At 37.0% G+C, this 19,767-nt stretch overlaps 1 protein-coding gene across 2 annotated transcripts in view; it reads left to right on the top strand.

Annotated features, from left to right (window-relative positions):
* The window catches only part of PRKDC (protein kinase, DNA-activated, catalytic subunit), an 82,897-nt gene that overhangs the window by 36,903 nt on the left and 26,227 nt on the right, over positions 1 to 19,767 (top strand). For both annotated transcript variants that reach the window (XM_071419185.1, XM_071419177.1), the window contains exons 42-62: positions 926 to 1,104; positions 2,134 to 2,302; positions 2,811 to 2,876; positions 3,324 to 3,396; positions 3,630 to 3,778; positions 4,887 to 5,024; positions 5,225 to 5,344; positions 6,225 to 6,368; positions 6,595 to 6,746; positions 7,336 to 7,467; positions 7,897 to 8,008; positions 9,384 to 9,508; positions 9,602 to 9,751; positions 10,163 to 10,336; positions 11,155 to 11,253; positions 11,941 to 12,151; positions 12,729 to 12,918; positions 13,278 to 13,493; positions 14,799 to 14,911; positions 15,968 to 16,099; positions 17,270 to 17,449. In XM_071419185.1, the coding sequence (XP_071275286.1) occupies positions 926 to 1,104; positions 2,134 to 2,302; positions 2,811 to 2,876; positions 3,324 to 3,396; positions 3,630 to 3,778; positions 4,887 to 5,024; positions 5,225 to 5,344; positions 6,225 to 6,368; positions 6,595 to 6,746; positions 7,336 to 7,467; positions 7,897 to 8,008; positions 9,384 to 9,508; positions 9,602 to 9,751; positions 10,163 to 10,336; positions 11,155 to 11,253; positions 11,941 to 12,151; positions 12,729 to 12,918; positions 13,278 to 13,493; positions 14,799 to 14,911; positions 15,968 to 16,099; positions 17,270 to 17,449 (3,024 nt within the window). The remainder of the gene's footprint in view (positions 1 to 925; positions 1,105 to 2,133; positions 2,303 to 2,810; positions 2,877 to 3,323; positions 3,397 to 3,629; positions 3,779 to 4,886; positions 5,025 to 5,224; positions 5,345 to 6,224; positions 6,369 to 6,594; positions 6,747 to 7,335; positions 7,468 to 7,896; positions 8,009 to 9,383; positions 9,509 to 9,601; positions 9,752 to 10,162; positions 10,337 to 11,154; positions 11,254 to 11,940; positions 12,152 to 12,728; positions 12,919 to 13,277; positions 13,494 to 14,798; positions 14,912 to 15,967; positions 16,100 to 17,269; positions 17,450 to 19,767) is intronic.

Genomic DNA, 19,767 nt, shown 5'->3' with positions numbered 1-19,767 from the left:
CACACTGTTCCTTTGGAGTTAATGCTTGTCTGCATATCTACTGTGGATAAAAATTGAAGTTGGAATGTTATATGCATATATCTGAAGGGGTTTGTCAAAAGCAAAAGCCTATTGTAACTTTGAAATATAAAAGCTGTGTAAAATTGTAGCCTGTTACTACATTATGGGAGAGGTTTTCAACCTCCATAATGGAAGCTCTGAAATTAAGTACATTGCTTCTAGAGAAAGAAACACACACACCTGTAGTCATTGCAAAGATTCTTCAGCAAGGGATTAGGAGCACAGATCTTCCTTTCTTTAGTTACAGCCTTTCTTCCAGTTTAAGAGTACAAAAAAGATCATTGCAGGCATGATCTGTTGCCAGTCAAGGTTTCTCCTCTTGCTATAGTTCTTCAGTCCCATGGTTTTGCTGGTGCATGTTCACAGGCAGCAGGACGAGCAAGATGCTGAAATCACCAAAGTTTAGTTATAGCTACTGAAACAAAATGCTAAAACCATGATCTCTGTAGAGTCAGCCACACCATGTTCCTTTTGCTGTAAATGTTGGCACCAAAATTAGGTGTATAAAGAAACTCATGAATGACAACAAGGATGATGGCAGTGTGTGTGTGTTTTGCTTTCATGTGTCATGAGGCTGAGCTGTCACTTGGTACTCTGCTTATTTTCCTCCAGTATCCTTATAATAATTTAGGCCAGTTGTAGTAAAGAGGACTCACCAGACAAGCATGAGTCGACCAGTTTTAGGAACTGCACTACACAGGAACTCAGAATCTGTCAATCTTTTATTATCATCAGCTCTTTTCTCTATTTTAGAAGGTAGAAGTAAGCTGAAGGCTGTCTAAGAAATTTAAAGTAACTGTGGGACTATTTAGAAAGGACAAGAGTGAGGAAATTTCCTTCTGAGATTCTGCTTCTTTGTTTCTAGTCCCATGAACACACTTATGATACACAAGTTACCAAGAAAATGGGGTATTACAAGCTGCTAGAGGTGATGTATGTGCGTCTTTCAAAAGAGGAAGTTTACTCCAAGGATTCTAAAATTAACCAAGCTTACCGTGGCGCCGTGAGTGTAGAAGGGAATGAACTTACCAAGACATTAATAAAGTAAGACCATTGTTTATTTTATTTACTTTGTATTTCTGATTAGGATTTGACCAGATGTGCTTTTTTACGTAGGCCATATGAAGCAAAAGATGGTAAATATAATCTCTTACATAGCTTTTGATTTTAAATTCAAATCTTGAGTTTGATAGAATTATCTGTAGTGTAAACTACAATCCTGTGTTAGAATAACCTTTGCCACCTGCTTTTGTACTTTTTTTTTATTTGTTAAGCTTGTACATTTATTTTAACTTTTCAGGATGATTCTTAGCCTTTAATTTGTGTTTTCACAACTTCAGTTTCAGTATACTCACACTTCTATGTGGAGTATGGCTCTGTATTGCAAAATTGGTATTTATATGACTGATGAGAAGATGGGATTGATTTTTATTTACATTTCATAATAGAGCAGCACACCCAGTAGGAGTAATTGGCTTGATCATCATTACAAAGGGGGACAAAAGAGAAATACTGAATATATATGTTAACTCGTATTGTTTGGTTTGTTTAATATTCAGAGAAAAAAATAAGATGCCTGAATTGCTGTTTGTTTTGTTTTGATTTTTGTTTTACAATACTATGTCCTATGAGGACTTCAAATAATTTCTTGGCTATGATTTGCAGATCTATAACTGGCTTTGTGCCAAAGACCTTTAAAAATCACATCTCAACTATTTTCTTCAGCTAATCCATAAAATACCTTAGCATGCATGTCCAGTCATAATTTTTTTGGCAAAGGACCATGAGAGAAGTGTATTTATACATCAAAATAAAAATTCATCTTATCTGAACATAACCTGTCATCACATTTCTGACATTAAGGACTCCTGTCTAAATACTTGGGGAGGTTTTCTTTGTCATTGCTGAATGGTTCCATTTTGGTTCCATCTACCTGCAGGATACTTGAACAAGTCTGAGGTGGTTTAATTGCATATTGCTTCCTTGAAATTCTCTTGGTCTCTGATTGGAACCCTTCTTGTACTGCTTAATGAAAGATTTCTGATGGTGTTTTCTTGCCTGTTTGTGTTTAAGGTCATGCTATGATGCATTTACAGAAAACATGGCAGGAGAGAGTCAGCTGCTGGAGAAGAGGAGACAGTATCACTGTGCAGCATATAACTGTGCTATTGCTGTCATCAGCTGTGTCTTCACTGAAAGTAAATTTTATCAAGGCTTTCTTTTTTCAGAAAAATCAGAAAAGGTGAGAAGCTTTTGTTGCTGTTAGAAGGCTTCCAGAGCATCAGACACAAAGTGATTTCACCTGATGGCAATAAATCAAAGAATGAAACCTGAATGATGTGCAATTATACTAACAAACTACCCAGTGAGGCAATAGAAGGAGTGGTAGCTGATGAAAGTTTTACCAGCTGTTTGGGAATGGGTGAAGTAGTGATGCTGTTTTCCTTCCACTCCCAATCAATTTTCTAAAATAGGAAAAAAAAGCCCCTATTGTTTAACTTCTCCAGTGCTTAGAATATACTTGAATAAGGGAGACCTTTTTACAGAGCACATTCTGTGATGTGAATTCTTGAGTAGTTAAGTAGCAAAATTCTTTTTAGAGTACTGATGTAGAAGAGAAAACAAGCCACACTTTCTATGCTGTACAATGATCTGTTGGATTTTTTTAAAGAAGAAAGAAAATACATTCAAAGCAATTGTTATTGTGTGCAGCATTATAATTTTGCTATTTCAAAACATGCTTTTTGTAGAACTTGCTGATTTTTGAAAATTTGATAGACCTGAAGCGTGAGTATACATTTCCTGTTGAAATTGAGGTGAGTGAAATTTCTGCCCTTTAGTGTTTCTAACTAAGAAAAGGAGATGACTTTAACAGTGTAGGTACTGAACACCAGGTCAATTCTCACTTATGGAGAAAGAGGATACAAAAAATGTAGTACTCCTCTCATTATTTAAAATATGTTTTTCTGAGAGAAATCCAGACCTGAAATGTAGAACAGACCTATAATGCACATAACTTTTAACATACTTCTTAGTGTACTTACTTTGATAGTGAATGGCTGTTGGAATAAAAAATTTCAGTTGTTTCTCTGTAGCATTAATAATAATCATTTACAACATGACATTTCCATTCATGTCAAATGGTTTTAATAATTTTTTGGTATCTCTGTAAATAAAAAGTGTAAATAATCGGTAATTTTTTTAAAATTAATTAACTATTTTTTAAAAATTAAGTAATTAGAACTTTATTTCTTGCTGTTTAGGTTCCTCTGGAAAGGAAGAAGAGGTACATTGCTATTAGGAAGGAAGCCAGGGATGCAGGGAATACCAGCCAAGGTATGAAAGTCATTTATGATGATGAAAAAAATGCTTTCTTACCTGCCATATAGTGTTTCTTGATGTATTCTTCACTGGCTTCTATAGTAGCAGGAACAAATAAAAGTGTTCAATGTATTTAATCTAACAGTCAATTCCTACCTACCCTCAAGTTTTAGTGGGCAGTAAAGGCTTGTTTCTTTGTAATCAAAATATTTACTTTGATTAATGGACTGTTCTTCTTTCCTCTCTAGATGAACCCAAGTATTTAGCTTCTTCATCATACATGATGGATAGCAGTTTGAGTGAGGAAATGAGTCAATTTGATTTTTCTACTGGAGTCCAAGGTTTTTCTTACAGCTCCCAAGACGTTACAGCTAACAGCACTCGTTTCAGGAGAAAGGTAATTTAGTGACTTATGTGCTGTGAGAAAGAAAAGTTTTATGCTTTGGAGGAATTGCATACATTTACTGGGGTTGAGAAAGAGAAATTTCTAGTCTTCTGTGTTTGTTCTACCTGACTGAGAATGGGTTCCTCCAGAAGATGAGGGAGGGGACTTAAAAAAGTGTGAGTGAAGTCCAGCCTGAGTTGTAAAAAGATGGTTTGTACTGCACTCAGGTACATCCTCTGATGGTTATGTTTTGCTGTTAGGCATTTGGTTTCCTCATTTACCTCTTTGTTTGGTCTGTGACAGAACTGGCTGTATCAATTGGATAGAATAAATAATCAAACAATTATTTTTCTTTTTCTGTTGTTGTGGCACCTTGTTGCTCTTGTGAGCAACTGTTGCTCTTGGGAGATACTAAATACTGTTCTTTCAGCAAAGTCTTGAGGTTGTGTTCCTTCTGCAATCAAAATATGTCTCACCAGCAGCAATGCTGATAGAGTAGATATTTGCTATGAAATAGAAAGTTTGTAAAAGTATCATAGACACTGAAGACAATCTGTCAAAATAACTGTTAACATTGGTGAAGATAACTGTTTCCATGTTTTGAAGCAAGGGGGTGTTTGAGCTGCAGGGTAATTAAGCAAGATAGGAAGTACACTTCTACTTTGTTGTAATTTCTACCTAAACAATTTTCTTTTGTGATTTACTCTGTCTAGCAAAAGAGAGCTGCTGCAGATGCTGGTCAGTGTGAAACAACACATCCACAAAAATTTAGGTGTTTGTATATTCTTTGAGCTATGAAATGAGATAATTTCTTTCAGATTCAGTTTAACTCCTCTTGCTTTCAGCATTTGCCACACCTGTCCTGGCAGGTAATAAAGTCAGAGTAACATAAAGGTGGCATCTGTTGGCACAAAAAGTAAAGAATGTGCAGATCTGGTGCATGCATTTGGGAGGTGTCTGTTTGAACAACACATTTGATGTATTCCCAGTTGCACACACCGAGTGTATAGTCAAATCTAAGCAGAGATAAGATCGGAATGACTCATGGCATGATTGGGATTTAAAAGAAAACACAGTGTTGTTATTAACCATAGTAACACCTTTCTTTTTTTTTTTTCAGGAGCCCACAGAATACAAGGTTTTAAATGATGAGATGGAACTGGAAATGGATGAATTCAACCAACATGAATGTATGGCTTCTATGACCTCTCTGATTAAACATATGGAGAGGAACCAGATCACACCCAAAGTGGAGGAGGCCAGTATTAACTAAAAAGTTGGCATTTTTCTATTAATGCTACCAAGAAAAGAGAGTCATGATTGATTCCCTTCATTTATTTATTTTCTTGGCGATATTATACAGAAACATGTGTGGCTTGAGCTTGGGGGTTTTTGGGTTGGTAAGCCTGTTGGGTGCAAGAAGTGATTTGATTTTTGCTCATCTCTTCTAAATTTCAGGGGACAGTTCCAGTAGATCTTCCTCTTTGGATGAAATTTCTTCATGGCAAATTAGGAAACCCATCAGTACCATTAAATATCCGCCTCTTCATAGCAAAACTTATTGTTAATACTGAGGATGTGAGTAATTTTTGTTCATAATATCAAATGTGTAACACTTCCAGGGTAAAATATATTGAGACCTTTGGGGCATTCAAATTGAGTAGTTTGCTGTGATAAAAGGGAGTGCATTTATGGCCTAAAATTCCAGATTGTGCAAGTATTTTCAATGCATTATCAATACTTTTTCTCCCATATTCTATAAGAAGAGGGTGTCCACAGTATGTCTCTTCTGGAAACACAAGTAGCGTATTCATTGATACTAGGTAAGAGGTGGGGTTGATTATACTTTCCATCTTCACAAGAGCAAATACAGTGTTTTATTAGTGGGCACAGATTAATCTTATAGAAACACTTTGAGCTAAATGATGTTCTTGTTGCAGAAAGATAGTAAGATAGAATAACGTGTTTGTTTGAGAAGCAACATTTTCTAACTCTCATTCTTGGGGAAAAACATTCTCTACCTACTTGATACAATGATTTTAAAGTATAATGGTTCTGTCTGGAATATTCCAAATCCAAAAATGCTAAATTTCAGCATTAATTCAATAACCTTTATATTTGTTTAATGCTACTTTCTTAGTAAAGCTGTCTGAAATGGAAGGGTATACTGGAATGGAATAACATACTCTTTCAAATCCTTTACAGACAGATACTCTAAGGGAGAGCCATACTGTCTGTGCTCTAGTGAAATAATTCACTTTCTGTGGTTAAAGGCTTCTGAGCAAAAGTGAGAAATGTAGTTATGGATACTTTTTATTTTAAGATGTTTATGGTTGTTCCCTCAGGGTTTGAGGAAAGTCCTAAAGAGGTTGGTTTAGCAGTCTTATCACTAATGTTCATTGAACAACAGGTTGCTAAATAGTTGGGTAATTTGTACTTTGTCTTTGATTGCCCGCAGGTATTCCGGCCTTATGCGAAGCACTGGCTTGGTCCATTGCTGCAGCTTGTTGTTTCTGGAAATAATGGAGGGGAAGGGATTCATTACATGGTAGTGGAAATAGTAGCTACAATCCTTTCCTGGACAAGTGTAGCCACTCCCAAAGTAAGGAACTATGAAAATACTTTTTATTGTTATTGTGACTGTTTGGTAAAGAATGACTGAATTTGTTTTTATGCTCTTAAATAATTTTATACATCAGTCCACTTTTACATTTTACAATTCTTTTGCATATTAACTTCAAACATAAATTGTTTACTTACTTGCTTTCATAAAACAAGATATGTCTTCTCAGAGTCACTGTGCTTATTTTTGGTCCTGGTTTTTGTAGGGGAATATTAAGGATGAGATTTTGGCTAACAGATTGCTTGAATTCTTGATGAAGAATGCATTTCACCCAAAAAGAGCTGTGTTCAGGCACAATCTGGAAATCATTAAGACAGTTATAGAGTGTTGGAAGAACTGTCTCTCCATACCTTACAGGTAAACACTTGGACAATTGCTTTCCTTTATCAATATATCAAAAATATAAGTGAATTGTATGAAAGGGCATGGGATGGTAAATTAGGTAAATTCAGCTGCAATAGTTAACTTTTTGTCCCTACAGTGAACAGCAGAACTTCAGAACCAAACTCTCTAAAGATTGTAAATTAATTTGAAAAACAACAAGGAAAGAGAGATGGGAAAACACACAAAGGATTATAGCAGCAGCAACAAAAGCAGGAGTAATCTCTGAAAAGACATTTTTTATTTGAGGTTTTGAATGTTATCACTGAATATTGGTGCAGTCTTATTAAGACTTGTGCCATCTGCCATGCTTGTGAACAAGCATTTGTGTGGGCTTACAGTCTCTTTTCAGTTGTTTTGGTGTGGGTTTCTTTGCAAAGACTTCTTCATTGAAGCTAAATATCTACTATTGCTTTCTGACAATATCCCTTTGATGGGCTGTATGTGTGCATATACATCCCTGTATACAAAGACAGTGAATGATTTATGGTGTCTCTGTTTTGAAGTTTTCATGTATATCATTGCTTTTCATTTATATCATTGCTTTTGTGGTTTTATCCAACAGCTTAATATTTCAAAAGTTTTCTAGTGGAGACCCTGATACAAAGGATAATTCAGTGGGAATTCAGCTGCTGGGAATTGTTCTTGCTAACAATTTGCCACCCTTTGACCCAAAGTGTGAAATAGATCGTGCCAGGTGAGAAATGCAGTTTTTTGTGAATGAAAAAATCTTAAGCCAAAGAGAGCAAGTTTAATTTGTCAACAGGAGGTGTGGGAGCTTATTCTTTGGAATCCTTTGCTATCATCTGGCAAATAATATTTGCCATATATATATAAAATAATACTTTCCTACCTACAAATTGCAGACCACATTTATTTTGGAAAGTATAAGGTTGTATGCTTTTTTACAGTGGGTGCCAGAGTTGCAGTTTTGTGGAAGTTCATAGAGTCAGGAATTGCTAAAGCAGAGATTTGAGACACTGCAAGTGGAAAATGCATGTTATACTGTATTCAGCTCTTCGGAAAGCAGTCACTATGACTGTGAGCAGCTCATATGAATTTTTTGCTTCAGTTTAAATTTGTTTGCTGGATTAGTAGCTTACTGCAGGTGTATCTTTTGTGCTAGGTATTTTCAAGCTTTGACCAGCAACATGGGCTTACTAAAGTATAGAGAAGTTTATGCAGCTGCAGCAGAAGTCTTGGGACTTGCTCTTCAATACATTGCTGAGAGAGAAAATGTAAGTGAACTGTATTTTGTGTTTGACCTTTCCTGTCTTAATTTTATGTTTATCTTTTATATGACTACTCGATTCAGATCCAAAAATTAATGTATTTAAAACTCAGCAGTCTTTATCCAACAGAATAACTAAAAATTCAAACTACTAACTCAACAGGAAAAGAATTTGATGGCAGACTAAGTGCAGAGTTTTTGCCTTGCTCTTTTGGAGCTGACAGTGAATGATCTCTTTCTGAGGCTTTGTTCAGCTTTGGCCAGCCAGCAACACTAGCACAGTATGTTTTAAAGTTGGGGGTTTTTAAGAGGAAAAGAAAAGCAGGTTGGGAGGTTTGGAACTACCTTTTGAATAACTGTATCTGAGACCAGTTATTTTGAAGGTAGTGGATAAGGTGAGTGCAAAACTGTTACTCACCAAATCCTACAGTGCTAGAACTGAGGGATTGTGCTTGATCACAGAAGTCAATTTGAGACATATGCTAGAAGTAATTCTCTACACAATAGTTTTGGAACTTCTGGAGTTTGGTGCCAGAAGAGGTGCTAGGGCTAAGCAGATCAGCAGGTTCAAAGGGAAATTAGGTAAATTCATGCAAAAAAAATGTCGTGGACAGGTTCCAAATACAGGAGACAGCAATGTACACTCAAAGATGCTTAATCTAATGACAAAGGTTTGTTGGGTTGTGTAAGAGAAAAAGAGGACAAAATGCAGACAGGGTCATATGTCCCCCCTAAATATAATTCTGTAACTGCTATTGGAAACAAAAATACCAAGTTGTTGGCTAAGTGGAGTATTAGCCAGACCTTGTAGGTTATTCTTCGTTCTTATCCTTGCTTCTTTCCCCACTTAATTGCATTCTGGTTGTTCTGTCACAGTTTGTAGAGCATATTTCATAAAGCTTCGTTAAGTCTTTCTCAGTCTTTCATGTTCCATTATAAGCAGTATTTTGAATAAATGAGCAAAGATGGTGTAAGTTTTACCCTGAACAACTCTTATTCCTTTGATGTTAGTTACAGGTTGCTGGTTGTTTTTCACCTTTTTACTCAAAATGTCTAATTTTTTTGCATTCATTAATTGGAATCCTTCTATACTGAATGAGGAGCTGTTTATATAAGCACACTAAGCAATTTCTACTACACAATTAAGGTGTTCCAAACCAATGAAAGGAAGCTCACAAATATATTTTTAAGTAGCGGTCATATGTTTTAGCCAGGCAGAGCTGTACAGGACCCATGAAACACCATTAAGGTTGAGATGAGTTGTCTGGCTCTTGCCTAGTGAAATGCACGAGAATCAAACAGTATAGGCCTAAAACCATGTTTCATTAAGGTGGTTATGATTTTCATGGGTATCCTGGTCTTACTGTCTTTCTCATTTTCAGATACTTGAAGATCCAGTTTATGATTGTGTTGTAAAACAACTGAAGCATCATCAGAACACGCAACATGATAAGTTTATTCAATGCTTGAATAAAGTTGTTAAGAATTTTCCACCTCTCGCTGACAGGTATGTCATGATTTATGTGGTATATTGACTGTAAATCTAGAGGAATAATAGAGAATAACTTGCTTTTCTTTGTGGACTTCTGGTTATGTTAAGGTTTATGAATGCAGTATTCTTTTTGATACCCAAACTTCATGGTGTGATGAAAACCTATTGTCTGGAAGTAATAATGTGCCGGGCTGAGGAAGTTCCTGATCTCCACTTGCAGTTAAGGAGTAAAGACTTTATCCAGATCATGAATCATAGGTAAGTAGTCGTGTGATTATGATGGTATTTCAAGTTTCTTGATAACATTTTCTATGCTGCCCACAACACTTTTACATTCAGAAGCATTTATAATCACCTTCACTTTTTGGTCATTGTTCCCCAAATTTGAGCTAATGTAATGTAGGACTTAAAATAGTCAGCTCATTGTGAAAAATGAACAAACACCTCTAAAATAGCCTTAGGGTGAAATACCAGTAGAATGTCAATTTCTGTAGTTTGTATTCGTTTATTTATATTCTTACTCTTAGACTGAGTGCCAAAGTATTTACCTAAAACCCTTTATGCAAAACCAAATATTGTTAAAACATAAATTGATCTTCTGGTTCTGTATGTAGCAGTGATGAGAAAAAGCAATGTAACTGAGCTTTTATTTTTCCTCTCTTCTTTCAGGGATGATGAAAGACAAAGGGTTTGTTTGGATATAGTACACAAGATGCTGTCAAAATTAAAACCACTGGAACTTAAAGAGCTTCTTCCTGCAGTAACAGGGTTCATTTCTCACCCTTCTGTAATATGTCGACAGCGCATGTATGATATCCTGATGTGGATTTATGATAATTACAGGTATGTGTTCACTGCAGGTGTTGTCTTTCAGTGGTTTGTCACAGGCAGAGTGGAAGTGTTTGTAATGATCTTCCAATTTCATGTCTCTTGGTGAGGGATTTTTCCAGTTGTCAGAAGAATAGAGACTGTGATTTGCCTAACTGGCTCTGACCTTTGGTGACAAATTTATCCCTTCCAATAACGGATAAATACTTGGATCAAAACTAGGATTTTGCATCACCACAGCAGAATGGCATAAGAGGTCTTAACTTTGATGCTCCAGCTTTTTTTCTTGTTGCTGGAATTTGTAACTAATTAAAGAAATTTGCTTTTGGGTAGAGGATACATTAAGGCACATGGGCATGATCTGGATCACTTAGATCTGGTAGTATAAAGATGGTCTTTCTGTTTGACCCCTTAAAATAGGGAACAGACATACTCAGTTTGACAAGTGGGTTGCTGTTGAATTATCTAACTTAGTTGTGTTTTATGTGCATTTTCCCAAGATAACTCTTTCAATGGACATTTATTGCGAAGAAAAAGTACAGTCAATCTTTACTCCAGCATCACTTGTGAAAAGCATTCCCTGCCTGTTTTTTCAGATTCAACCTTGCAAACTTCATAATAAATACCTAACATTAGCTTATTAGATAATTTTTTTTTTTTTAGTAGTGGAGATATAAGGCATTTTTGGCAAGGAAAAACTCATGTTCTTATGCCAAGTTGAGATTTTTATCAGAGGGTATATTCCTCCTTTTTGTCCCACCATCCTCATCTTCTTATTTTGCTGTGGATTATTTGAGACAAGTCATTAAGGCATATTTTTCTCCCACCATCAGTGATCCAGAAAGTCAAGCAGATGATGATTCTCGGGAGATACTCAAAGTGGCAAAAGAAATACTGCTTCAAGGACTGATTGATGAAAATGCTGAACTGCAGTGAGTAAAGAGTGTTGTGATAACTGTCTGAAATAAAAATCCCTCCATTTCTCTTACTTTGTTTATAGCAAAAGACAACCTTAGAGGTTTTTTTTAAGTATTTCTATATAAAAGACTAACACTGAGATAATACCATTTCCTTTTCTTCAAATAAGTTAATTTATAAAATTTTGTCCCATGGTGTTACACCAAGTCTAAGTGAAGCACTTGAATGAATTTCTAAGCTGCGGTGAGGTTGTTTCATGATGTTAAACCTAATTCTGCATTAATGTTCTGGAGTTTTTGAACAAGGAGGACCTGATATACACAAGCACACAACAGTAGATTAAATGTTGGATTTTTAGAAATTCTTTTGATGAAGCAAAAGATGAAAGAGGACATCTTGCTGCTTCTCCATCCATAGCACTTCTCAAAAGGAAAAAACTTGACAGAAATAATTTTTTCAGAGTAAACCTTTTACATGAGGCACAGAACATGGTAGATGAATGAGGGATTCAGTGTAATTCAATGGAAGATTACTGTCATGAAAGTGTTAGTTTAAGGCCTTAACAGCTTATTGTTTAGAAGTTTTTTGCTGGTGGGTTTGGGTTTTTTTTCCCTTTTTTACTTGGCTTTTTTAGAAGTTGGTGGCAGGGGGTGGTTCTGTTTGAAAATGACCAAGAATAACTTTATTCTTTGCTTTTACAGGTTAATTGTTAGGAATTTTTGGAGTCATGAGACAAGGCTGCCCACAAATACTCTTGACCGTATGCTGTCATTGTTAAGTTCTTTCTATTCCACCAAGATTGAAACACATTACTTGAGTCTAATCACAAATTTTCTGCTTGAAATGACTAGCAAGAGCCCAGATTATTCCAGAAAAATATTTGAGCATCCACTGTCTGAATGCAAATTTCAGGTGAATTGTACTGTGTTGTCCTGTTCGCAACTATGTGACAAATTCTGCTCTTTAATGTAATTATGACTTAAAGAATGGCATAATGAAGGAGATTTTTCAAAGTGTTTTGTGCTCCAAAGTTAACAGGTGCAGCAGTTATGAGTTGTGCACAGTATCAGAAGGTTAATGATTTTGTGGGGGCAATAATTGTACTTTCTTTTAAAAAATGTTTATTTGATTAAAATAATATACCAGGAATAGCTGATTTGTAGAGTACTGAAATGCTAAAAAAGAGGGTAGCAGAGAGAAGCAGCATCAACTGGAGAAATACTGTCAAGAAACAGGAGTACTGGTGCAAGAGCTGTAAATCAGTCCTCAGCTGACCAGTCTAAGTTAATGAGCTTTTTTTACTGAGCTGTGGAGAGCTTCTACATGTTTGTGGTTTGTTGGGCTTACTTTTATATATAGTCAAATCTTGCCCCTATACCTGGGAGGGTGTTTTGATTTCTGGACTGTAATTTCTGCCATCCTGCTCAATGAAGAAATGCAGAAATCCTCCATCTTTATTGTTCTACTTAAAATCTTTCTTTGTTGATAGGACTTTGTAGTTGACTCCAGCTGGCGTTACCGAAGCACTGTGCTCACACCAATGTTTGTGGAGACTCAGGCTTCTCCAAGTACCCACAGGAATTTGTCACAGGAAAGATCCCTTTCTCCTTCTGGGTCAGTCCATGGGCAAGTGAGGGCTACCCAAAGGCAATATGAATTTACACCTACACAGCATGGCGGTAAGTCCAGACTAGTGTTTTCTGAAATGTTCTTTTTTGCTGTAGGAGTGATGTAATTTCTGTTGCATATAACTTTTTAATATAAAAGTGTAAAAATGTTTAGTATTTTGTTTTCCAGGGCTTTTTTTTTTTTGTCTGTGGTATGAGAAAAAAAAATCACTTTTTTATTATTCTCATACATATTTTATGTTCTGCCGAATGTAAAAGAAACACTGTCTTACCTAGCAGCTTGAAATCTGTTCTGCCCTTAAACACTAGGAAATTATATTTTTGGGAGAGAAAAAATACCTGCCTCAGAAATGTTTTCACTTTGTTTATATCTGAGTATGTTAGAGCTTTTTGGCAATTTCTTGTTACAGGTGGTAGAAGTTCTTTTAATTGGCTAACTGGAAGTAGCATTGACACATTGGCAGAGTATGCAGTTCCTTCATCCTCTGAATCCTTGTCTTCATCCATGCTGTTGGTTAGCAAAAGGAGTGAAAAATTTAAACAAGCAACCTTCAAACCAGTGGGGCCAGATTTTGGGAAAAAAAGGTTGGGCTTGCCTGGAGATGAAGTGGACAGCAAAACTAAAGGTCTGTAAGCCTTACTGTGCAATTTCCATGCAATTAGTACTCTTTTATAAACCATCCTTGTCAGTTATTTGGCTGGCAGTCCATTGTCTTTGAGACAGCCCAATTGAGGTTCAGCTTGAGAGATTTTTTTTTCCAGGAGTGTGTGATGTTACATAACATGTGACAAAAAGCTAGGACTGTGCTAGGAATTGTAAAATAATATGTTTCTTCATTGAAAGAACTGGCTAGATGAGAAACCAGTCAGTGTGATCTCTGCATTCCTACCTCTCCCTAAGAGGATCACAGCATGAATATCAGACAGTTCTGACCCTTCTGTTTTAAATTTAACCCTTTAAAGAAGAGATCTCTTTAAACATATTTTCTAAAACATTTCAGCTGTGCTGACATGATCTCCAACATTTTACAATCTGTCATTAGAAGTTCTTGTTTTTCTGAGAATGCTCCTTCTTCCACCCAGTAAATAAGTGAAAAATATCAGTACTGCTCTGAAGTGACTTAGGATCCTTCTCCCTCTTTAACCCTTGTCTACACTGCCATTAAAATATTGACCAAAAGGATGACATGAGAAGTTCATGCATAGAGCTATAAAGATCAACCTTTTCCGTACCTCAGAGGTGTTTCAGGGCAGTTATGACTAATAGACTGCAGTTCTATTCAGTCTATTAGTCATAACTGCCCTGAAACAGGGCAGTTTCAGGGCAGAGCTATGGAAACAGAGAGGTCAGTCTACCTTCTAGGTAGTCCCTGCTCTTCTACCCTTGGAGAGTACCAGCTACAGTGGTATGTTTTTGTTTGCTCACTCTTCTTTTCTAGGAAGTGGACTGAGCTGACAGTCAGTTAAGTGGCCTTTCCCCATGACTGTCCTGAGCAGGAATTGATCCAGTGGCAGTTCTGTAATTGTACTTAAACAATACAGTACAATATCCTTACTAAACAATATTTTAATGTCTTTTAGCACCCCTATATTTAAGGAGTTATATACTTTCTGGAATATAGTGCAAATGCCATACATGCCTTTGAGAGCTTAAAATAAATCTGGCACATGGGGCATATTTGTTCATGAGTTTTAGGGTCTTTCCCTGTACAATACTTTGATCTTTAGACCTCATCCTTGCACCTAAAGTCTCTATATAAATGCTTAATATCTCTTCTCCTAAGAGCAACTTAATTTTTTGTCATTGGCTAGCTTGTTGAAAGGCCTTGTATTTACTTGCTAGTAAATACAAAGATGATGTTTGTTTTTATATGGTGCTTTTGCCTTAAATCTGAAAGGAAGAGCTGTGGACATGGTCATATGTTCCTTAGGTATAGAAGAAAGAGCAGAAATTCTAAGACTGCGGAGACGTTTCTTGAAGGACCAAGACAAACTCAGTCTGATTTATGCCAGAAAAAGTCTGGCTGAACAGAAAAGAGAAAAGGTTAGTCAATCCAAATGGGTTTAGAACTTCAAGTCTCGATGCATTTGCAATCTTGTACTCCATCTCTTGCAGTAACTTTGTGAAGAAAGGGTAGGTATAAGGTACTGGTTGCTACTTTAAAAGCTTTCGAAGGTTTAATTTGGAAATAATGCTATTTATGGCCCTAAAGCTAAATGTTGTTACTTAGCATGGGTGAGAAAAGAGATGGATGATAACACTTCCAGTCTACCACTTAAAATGCAATAAACGATTTTATGTGATGGGAGACCCTAACAGTCATTGGGAAACCCTTTACAGTTGTCATTCTGGAAACTAGGAGCCTTAGAGCTACAATACACTGCAGAAATTGTTGGAGAACATTATCCAGTGTCTGAAGGTGAACTCAAAAATGTGGTCCAGCTGATGGACTACCCAGAACTGGTTTGAACTTTTAACCTGAAGAATGTCAGTAATAATCATTTGCTGAGTGTTTCTCAAGGCCAGAAACTTACTACTTTGTGGGTTTTCTGATTGTGTTATGTACCTGCAATAAATCTAAGTGGTTTTAAGCTCTGTAGCAGTTTGTCAGACGTTCCTGTTACTAAAAATAGCACACATTATTGTCAAAAAATGATAGCATTTAGTCCCAAGAGCAGGAATCCAGGATTGAGAGCTACCAGATTGAGACACTCCTGTAATACTCTGCAGATGCAGACAACTGTGTAAACAGAACTTATGTCTGGAAGAACCACACAAGCACCTATTTTAGCCCATTTATGTTTACTTGCAGGCTAAAGGTACCATTTCCTCCCACCCTACAAGAGAGAACCTGTTAATGCATTCTGTATGGCAGTCCAAAATACAGCCAATGAAATCCCCTGTCTTTTAAACAGGGGGATTTAAAACAGCTTTTAAACACTTCCACTGATGGTATTTCTTCCACTTCTGTGGGAGGCTTATTCCAATGCCTGACCACTCCTTCAGTGAAAAATTTTTCATAATATCTAATTTAAACCTCTCCTGGCACAGCTTGAGGCCATTTCCTAATTCTTTTTTTACATGATTAATGCATTTCAGGAGATAAAATCTGAGCTGAAGATGAAGTATGATGCCCAGGTTACTTTGTACAGAAGTTACCGAGTGGGAGACCTTCCTGACATCCAGATTGAATACTGCAGTCTCATTGCCCCTCTGCAGGGCCTTGCCCAGGTCTGTCTGCTTTTCAAAGGTCACTTGTGAAGTTTTCTGGTCCTGCAGGGAAAGTGTCTTGTAGCTAGGCAATCACTTTGAAAATTCATTTGGAGCTTTGCAGTCAACCACTGTGATACACATTTAAAGACTTTTTTGAGGGAGTGTTTCTTCTGCCCCTGTGCTGGTGCAGTGCTCAAAGAGACTTTGTTGCTTGCCTCACCTGAGCAGTTGAGGACTGGATACATCAGCTGTTGTCCATTTCCTGCAGGTTCCTCTGCTTGAGAAACAGATGGTGGTCTCTGCAGACATTATTGCAAAGGACATCTCACTGTTCAGTAACAAAACAGCCATTTCACTTCTGTTATATGTCTGTAATAGACTTGTAAAAATACAAATTAACTTAGTGTGACTGGACTCAGCCTGCTCAGTAAAGCTGATCTAATATTCCTTTTCCTACATGAGAGTGGTAGAAACTGTAGACTGAAATGAACAGTAGACTGAATCCCATTTTACAGTCTTTGGGAAGTCACAGTCTTCCTGATTACCTTTGTAGTTCATTACTTTTGATAGTCCCTTATCTCTCTGTAAAGGATGGAAGTAGTACACTCACGAGTGGAGTGTTAGATAAAGAGTTAGACCAAATTCCAGACCCATGACAGACCAAGATGCACAGGATTATGTTACACACACAAATGTGTTTCTGGATTGAAAAAAAAAAATGCCTGTAAATCTCAGACGAAACTGTCTGTCTGTACAGACAGTCTGTCCCTCTGTTAGCTGCCTCAATTTTTAGGACTTGGTCTCCTCACACATTGATGTGTTCTTTTTTCCTGAAACTCACTTCATGGACTGTGGTATCCCTAACATGATACTTGGTGTCTGGTTTCTGGTTCACAACTGGGAGTTGTGAATATGTGAAAATTGCAAATTCCACCCTCTCCACTGACACTGTGGCCTGAAAATCTGCATTGCCTTGGAGTTTCTTTAAGCAGAAGAATTAAAATAGTGTTTGAATGTGTAGTACAGTAATTCCCAGCACAGGTAAGATGCGTGCCAGTTTAAATAGTCCACTCCCAAAGAGTGCCTAGGGATTAGGTACAGGGTGGGTCATAGCTTTTAATTTTATTTAACAGTCTGTTGTGTCACAGCAAAGTTCAGTGACCTTACTGTTTTTATTTTAATTCACAGAAAGATCCAACATTTGCCAAGCAACTTTTCAGCAGCTTGTTTAGTGGAATTTTTCATGAGGTAAAAAAATCTAAAAACCCTTCTGAGAAAAACTCCATTGTCCAGAAGCTGCTGAACGACTTCAATAATTTCCTCAGTATGAGCCTGTCATACTTTCCACCCTTCATTGCGTGCATCCAGGTAAATCCTGATATATGGCATGGAAGTAACTGGAAATAATGTCTCTGAATGTCTGATAAACCCAGGGTAGTGAAGGTCAAATACTGTCACTGAAGTTTAGACTGAGATGGAAGGAGAATTGTTAACCAAATGGGTTATTTCAAGTGACACTTGAGGTGAACAAGGTAGCTCATACCTCTGAACTGATTTTTCAAGGTTTCTACATTTCTGATCTCTAGAGTTTGAGTCACCTTCTAATGTTTTAATTGCATCAGTAACAAGCAGAGGTTTGATTACAAATGAAAGCTATTTCAATTGAAGTGGGAATTGAGAACAATTGAAAGGGTTCTGTGGGTGTTGTGCTTATCTTCCTGTTTCTGGGAAGTGCTTACTGAGGAATTCTTTGATGTCTTGAGGATATCAGTAGCTGTCAGACCGTTTGTTGTTAGTCTCTCTTGTTTATTTTTTTCAAATTAGTCCCCTGAAGTAGTAGTCTGGGGATTTTCAGTAATGAAGGAAGGGCTCACCAGAGGATGAGTGGGTGCACCACAGTTGTTTCAGTGGAGAGGAAACACGAGCTTTTCTGTTATGAGAATATACTGACCTGGAATAGGTTGTGAATTTTAACCCAGTCTTTTAACCCAGTTTTCAGAGAGATAAAAAAACCTTGTCCTAGCACCTGTTAAATACCCACTGTCACTGTATTTAATGATTCTTATCAACTGTATTGATGTTGTGATTCCTGGCTCTCAAAGGAATCCTTTTTTCAGCGGCAGCTGATGGTTTCTTTTTTGTTATGGAAATTTAAATACTTTGTGACAGTAGGTATCCTTCCAAATACAAGAGAACCATCTAGTTTGAACTAGCTTTGTAAACAGAGAGAAACCTTGCTTCTTAGTACTTGTAATTACACATCTGAAAAAATGTAATTTCTTGTTTACTTTTTTTCTGTGCAGCTGCATAAAAGGTCAAATACTATGGGGATTTTTCTGGTCTGTCTTGGTATTTTTTGAGCCAGCATCTCACAATAGCTATCTGTTAATATTCCCTCTTGACATTGCATTTGTTGGTTCCATCTTGATGATATTATTTGTGTTGAATTATGCTGTCTAGACCCTGCTAGTAACACTGTTGCATTAGGCTACTTTTTTTTTTTTCTGAATAGACATAAAATGGAGACTCAAGAAGTAGGTAAATTCAATTTCATCAAAAATACAGACTTTGTAAGAGCAATAAGAGCATCTTCTTGCCATCCTCATCAATAACAAAAGTACAATATCATGAAGTCCAAACAGCCTGCAAGCACTGAGAGGAAGTTTTTTCCCAGTAGGGAATTGAGTTCACATTGATCAAGAGAGCAGCCTGGGGGAGTGTGAGCAAGAGCACAGCAGCGTCAGGGCTTTCATTTTTGACTCACACATGTGGGTCCTAGTGGCTTGGCCTTTTGGAAGTACAGCTTCTCTTTCCTGTATACCAAGAGCATAATAAATACTGGCTGGTTTCAGAAAGGCTTCCTGTTTTACTGCTGTTTCCTTCTGGTTGTTTGACTTCTTAATCTTCTACAGGTTCACGTCCCATCAGGAGAGTAACTTGGAGGGTTAAAAGAGCTGGTTTTGTCTATACATATAATGTTAAAATTGACTATGAAGCTCTGGGATTCACTTCAGGGCAGATTAAGGACCAACTGAAATACTAAAAGAGTTAACTCCATGACAAAAGTCTACATAGCCTCCAAAGAGATGCTTGGCCTCTGAAGAACTTATAATTGCCTTAGAAATATTTTAGCTGCCAGGCCAGCTTGGATGCCATTCTCCCTAATCTTTGAACATATGGTGTAAGTAGACAGTGCTCATTGCATATGGAGCAGGGGACATTTCCTCTGCTTTGAGAAGATAAGTGATCAAATAGTCACCAAAATGCACTAAATAGAAAGATACCTCCTTTGATGTGGGATGATGTCTGTAAATTGTAAGTTTGGGAGGATATTCATTCTTGGCATATACCCTTATATTTGCACAGTTCTTACCTTTTTTCCTGTGGTATGAGAAAGGGCTTTTGGTCTTACCTTAGCAAAGTTGTTCTTAAGGTTTTAGATTTTTGTGCAGTTGTCACTGTGTTCCTGATGTAACCCCTAAAAGCTGGCAGTCAAGGAATGTGTCTGGGGCATGTGTGCAGCTAATTGAAATTGCCTTAATAGTAGCTGAAATACATGTAGTAGTTGAAATACAACCCCTCACTGGGATCTGACTGGTCTGTAACTCAGGAAGCTGCAAGAGGCTGTGGGTTTTTTGAGTCCCAACTCTACAAATTGTGTCATGAGTTCGCTAATGCCAGATGCC

This window comes from Agelaius tricolor, unplaced genomic scaffold (assembly GCF_023055355.1).
Source record: "Agelaius tricolor isolate 1412-34295 unplaced genomic scaffold, bAgeTri1.0.p SCAF_2, whole genome shotgun sequence".
NCBI classification, from domain to species: domain Eukaryota; kingdom Metazoa; phylum Chordata; class Aves; order Passeriformes; family Icteridae; genus Agelaius; species Agelaius tricolor.
The sequence above is the reverse complement of the archived record's forward strand: the minus strand, read 5'-3'. Positions and strand labels throughout refer to the sequence as shown.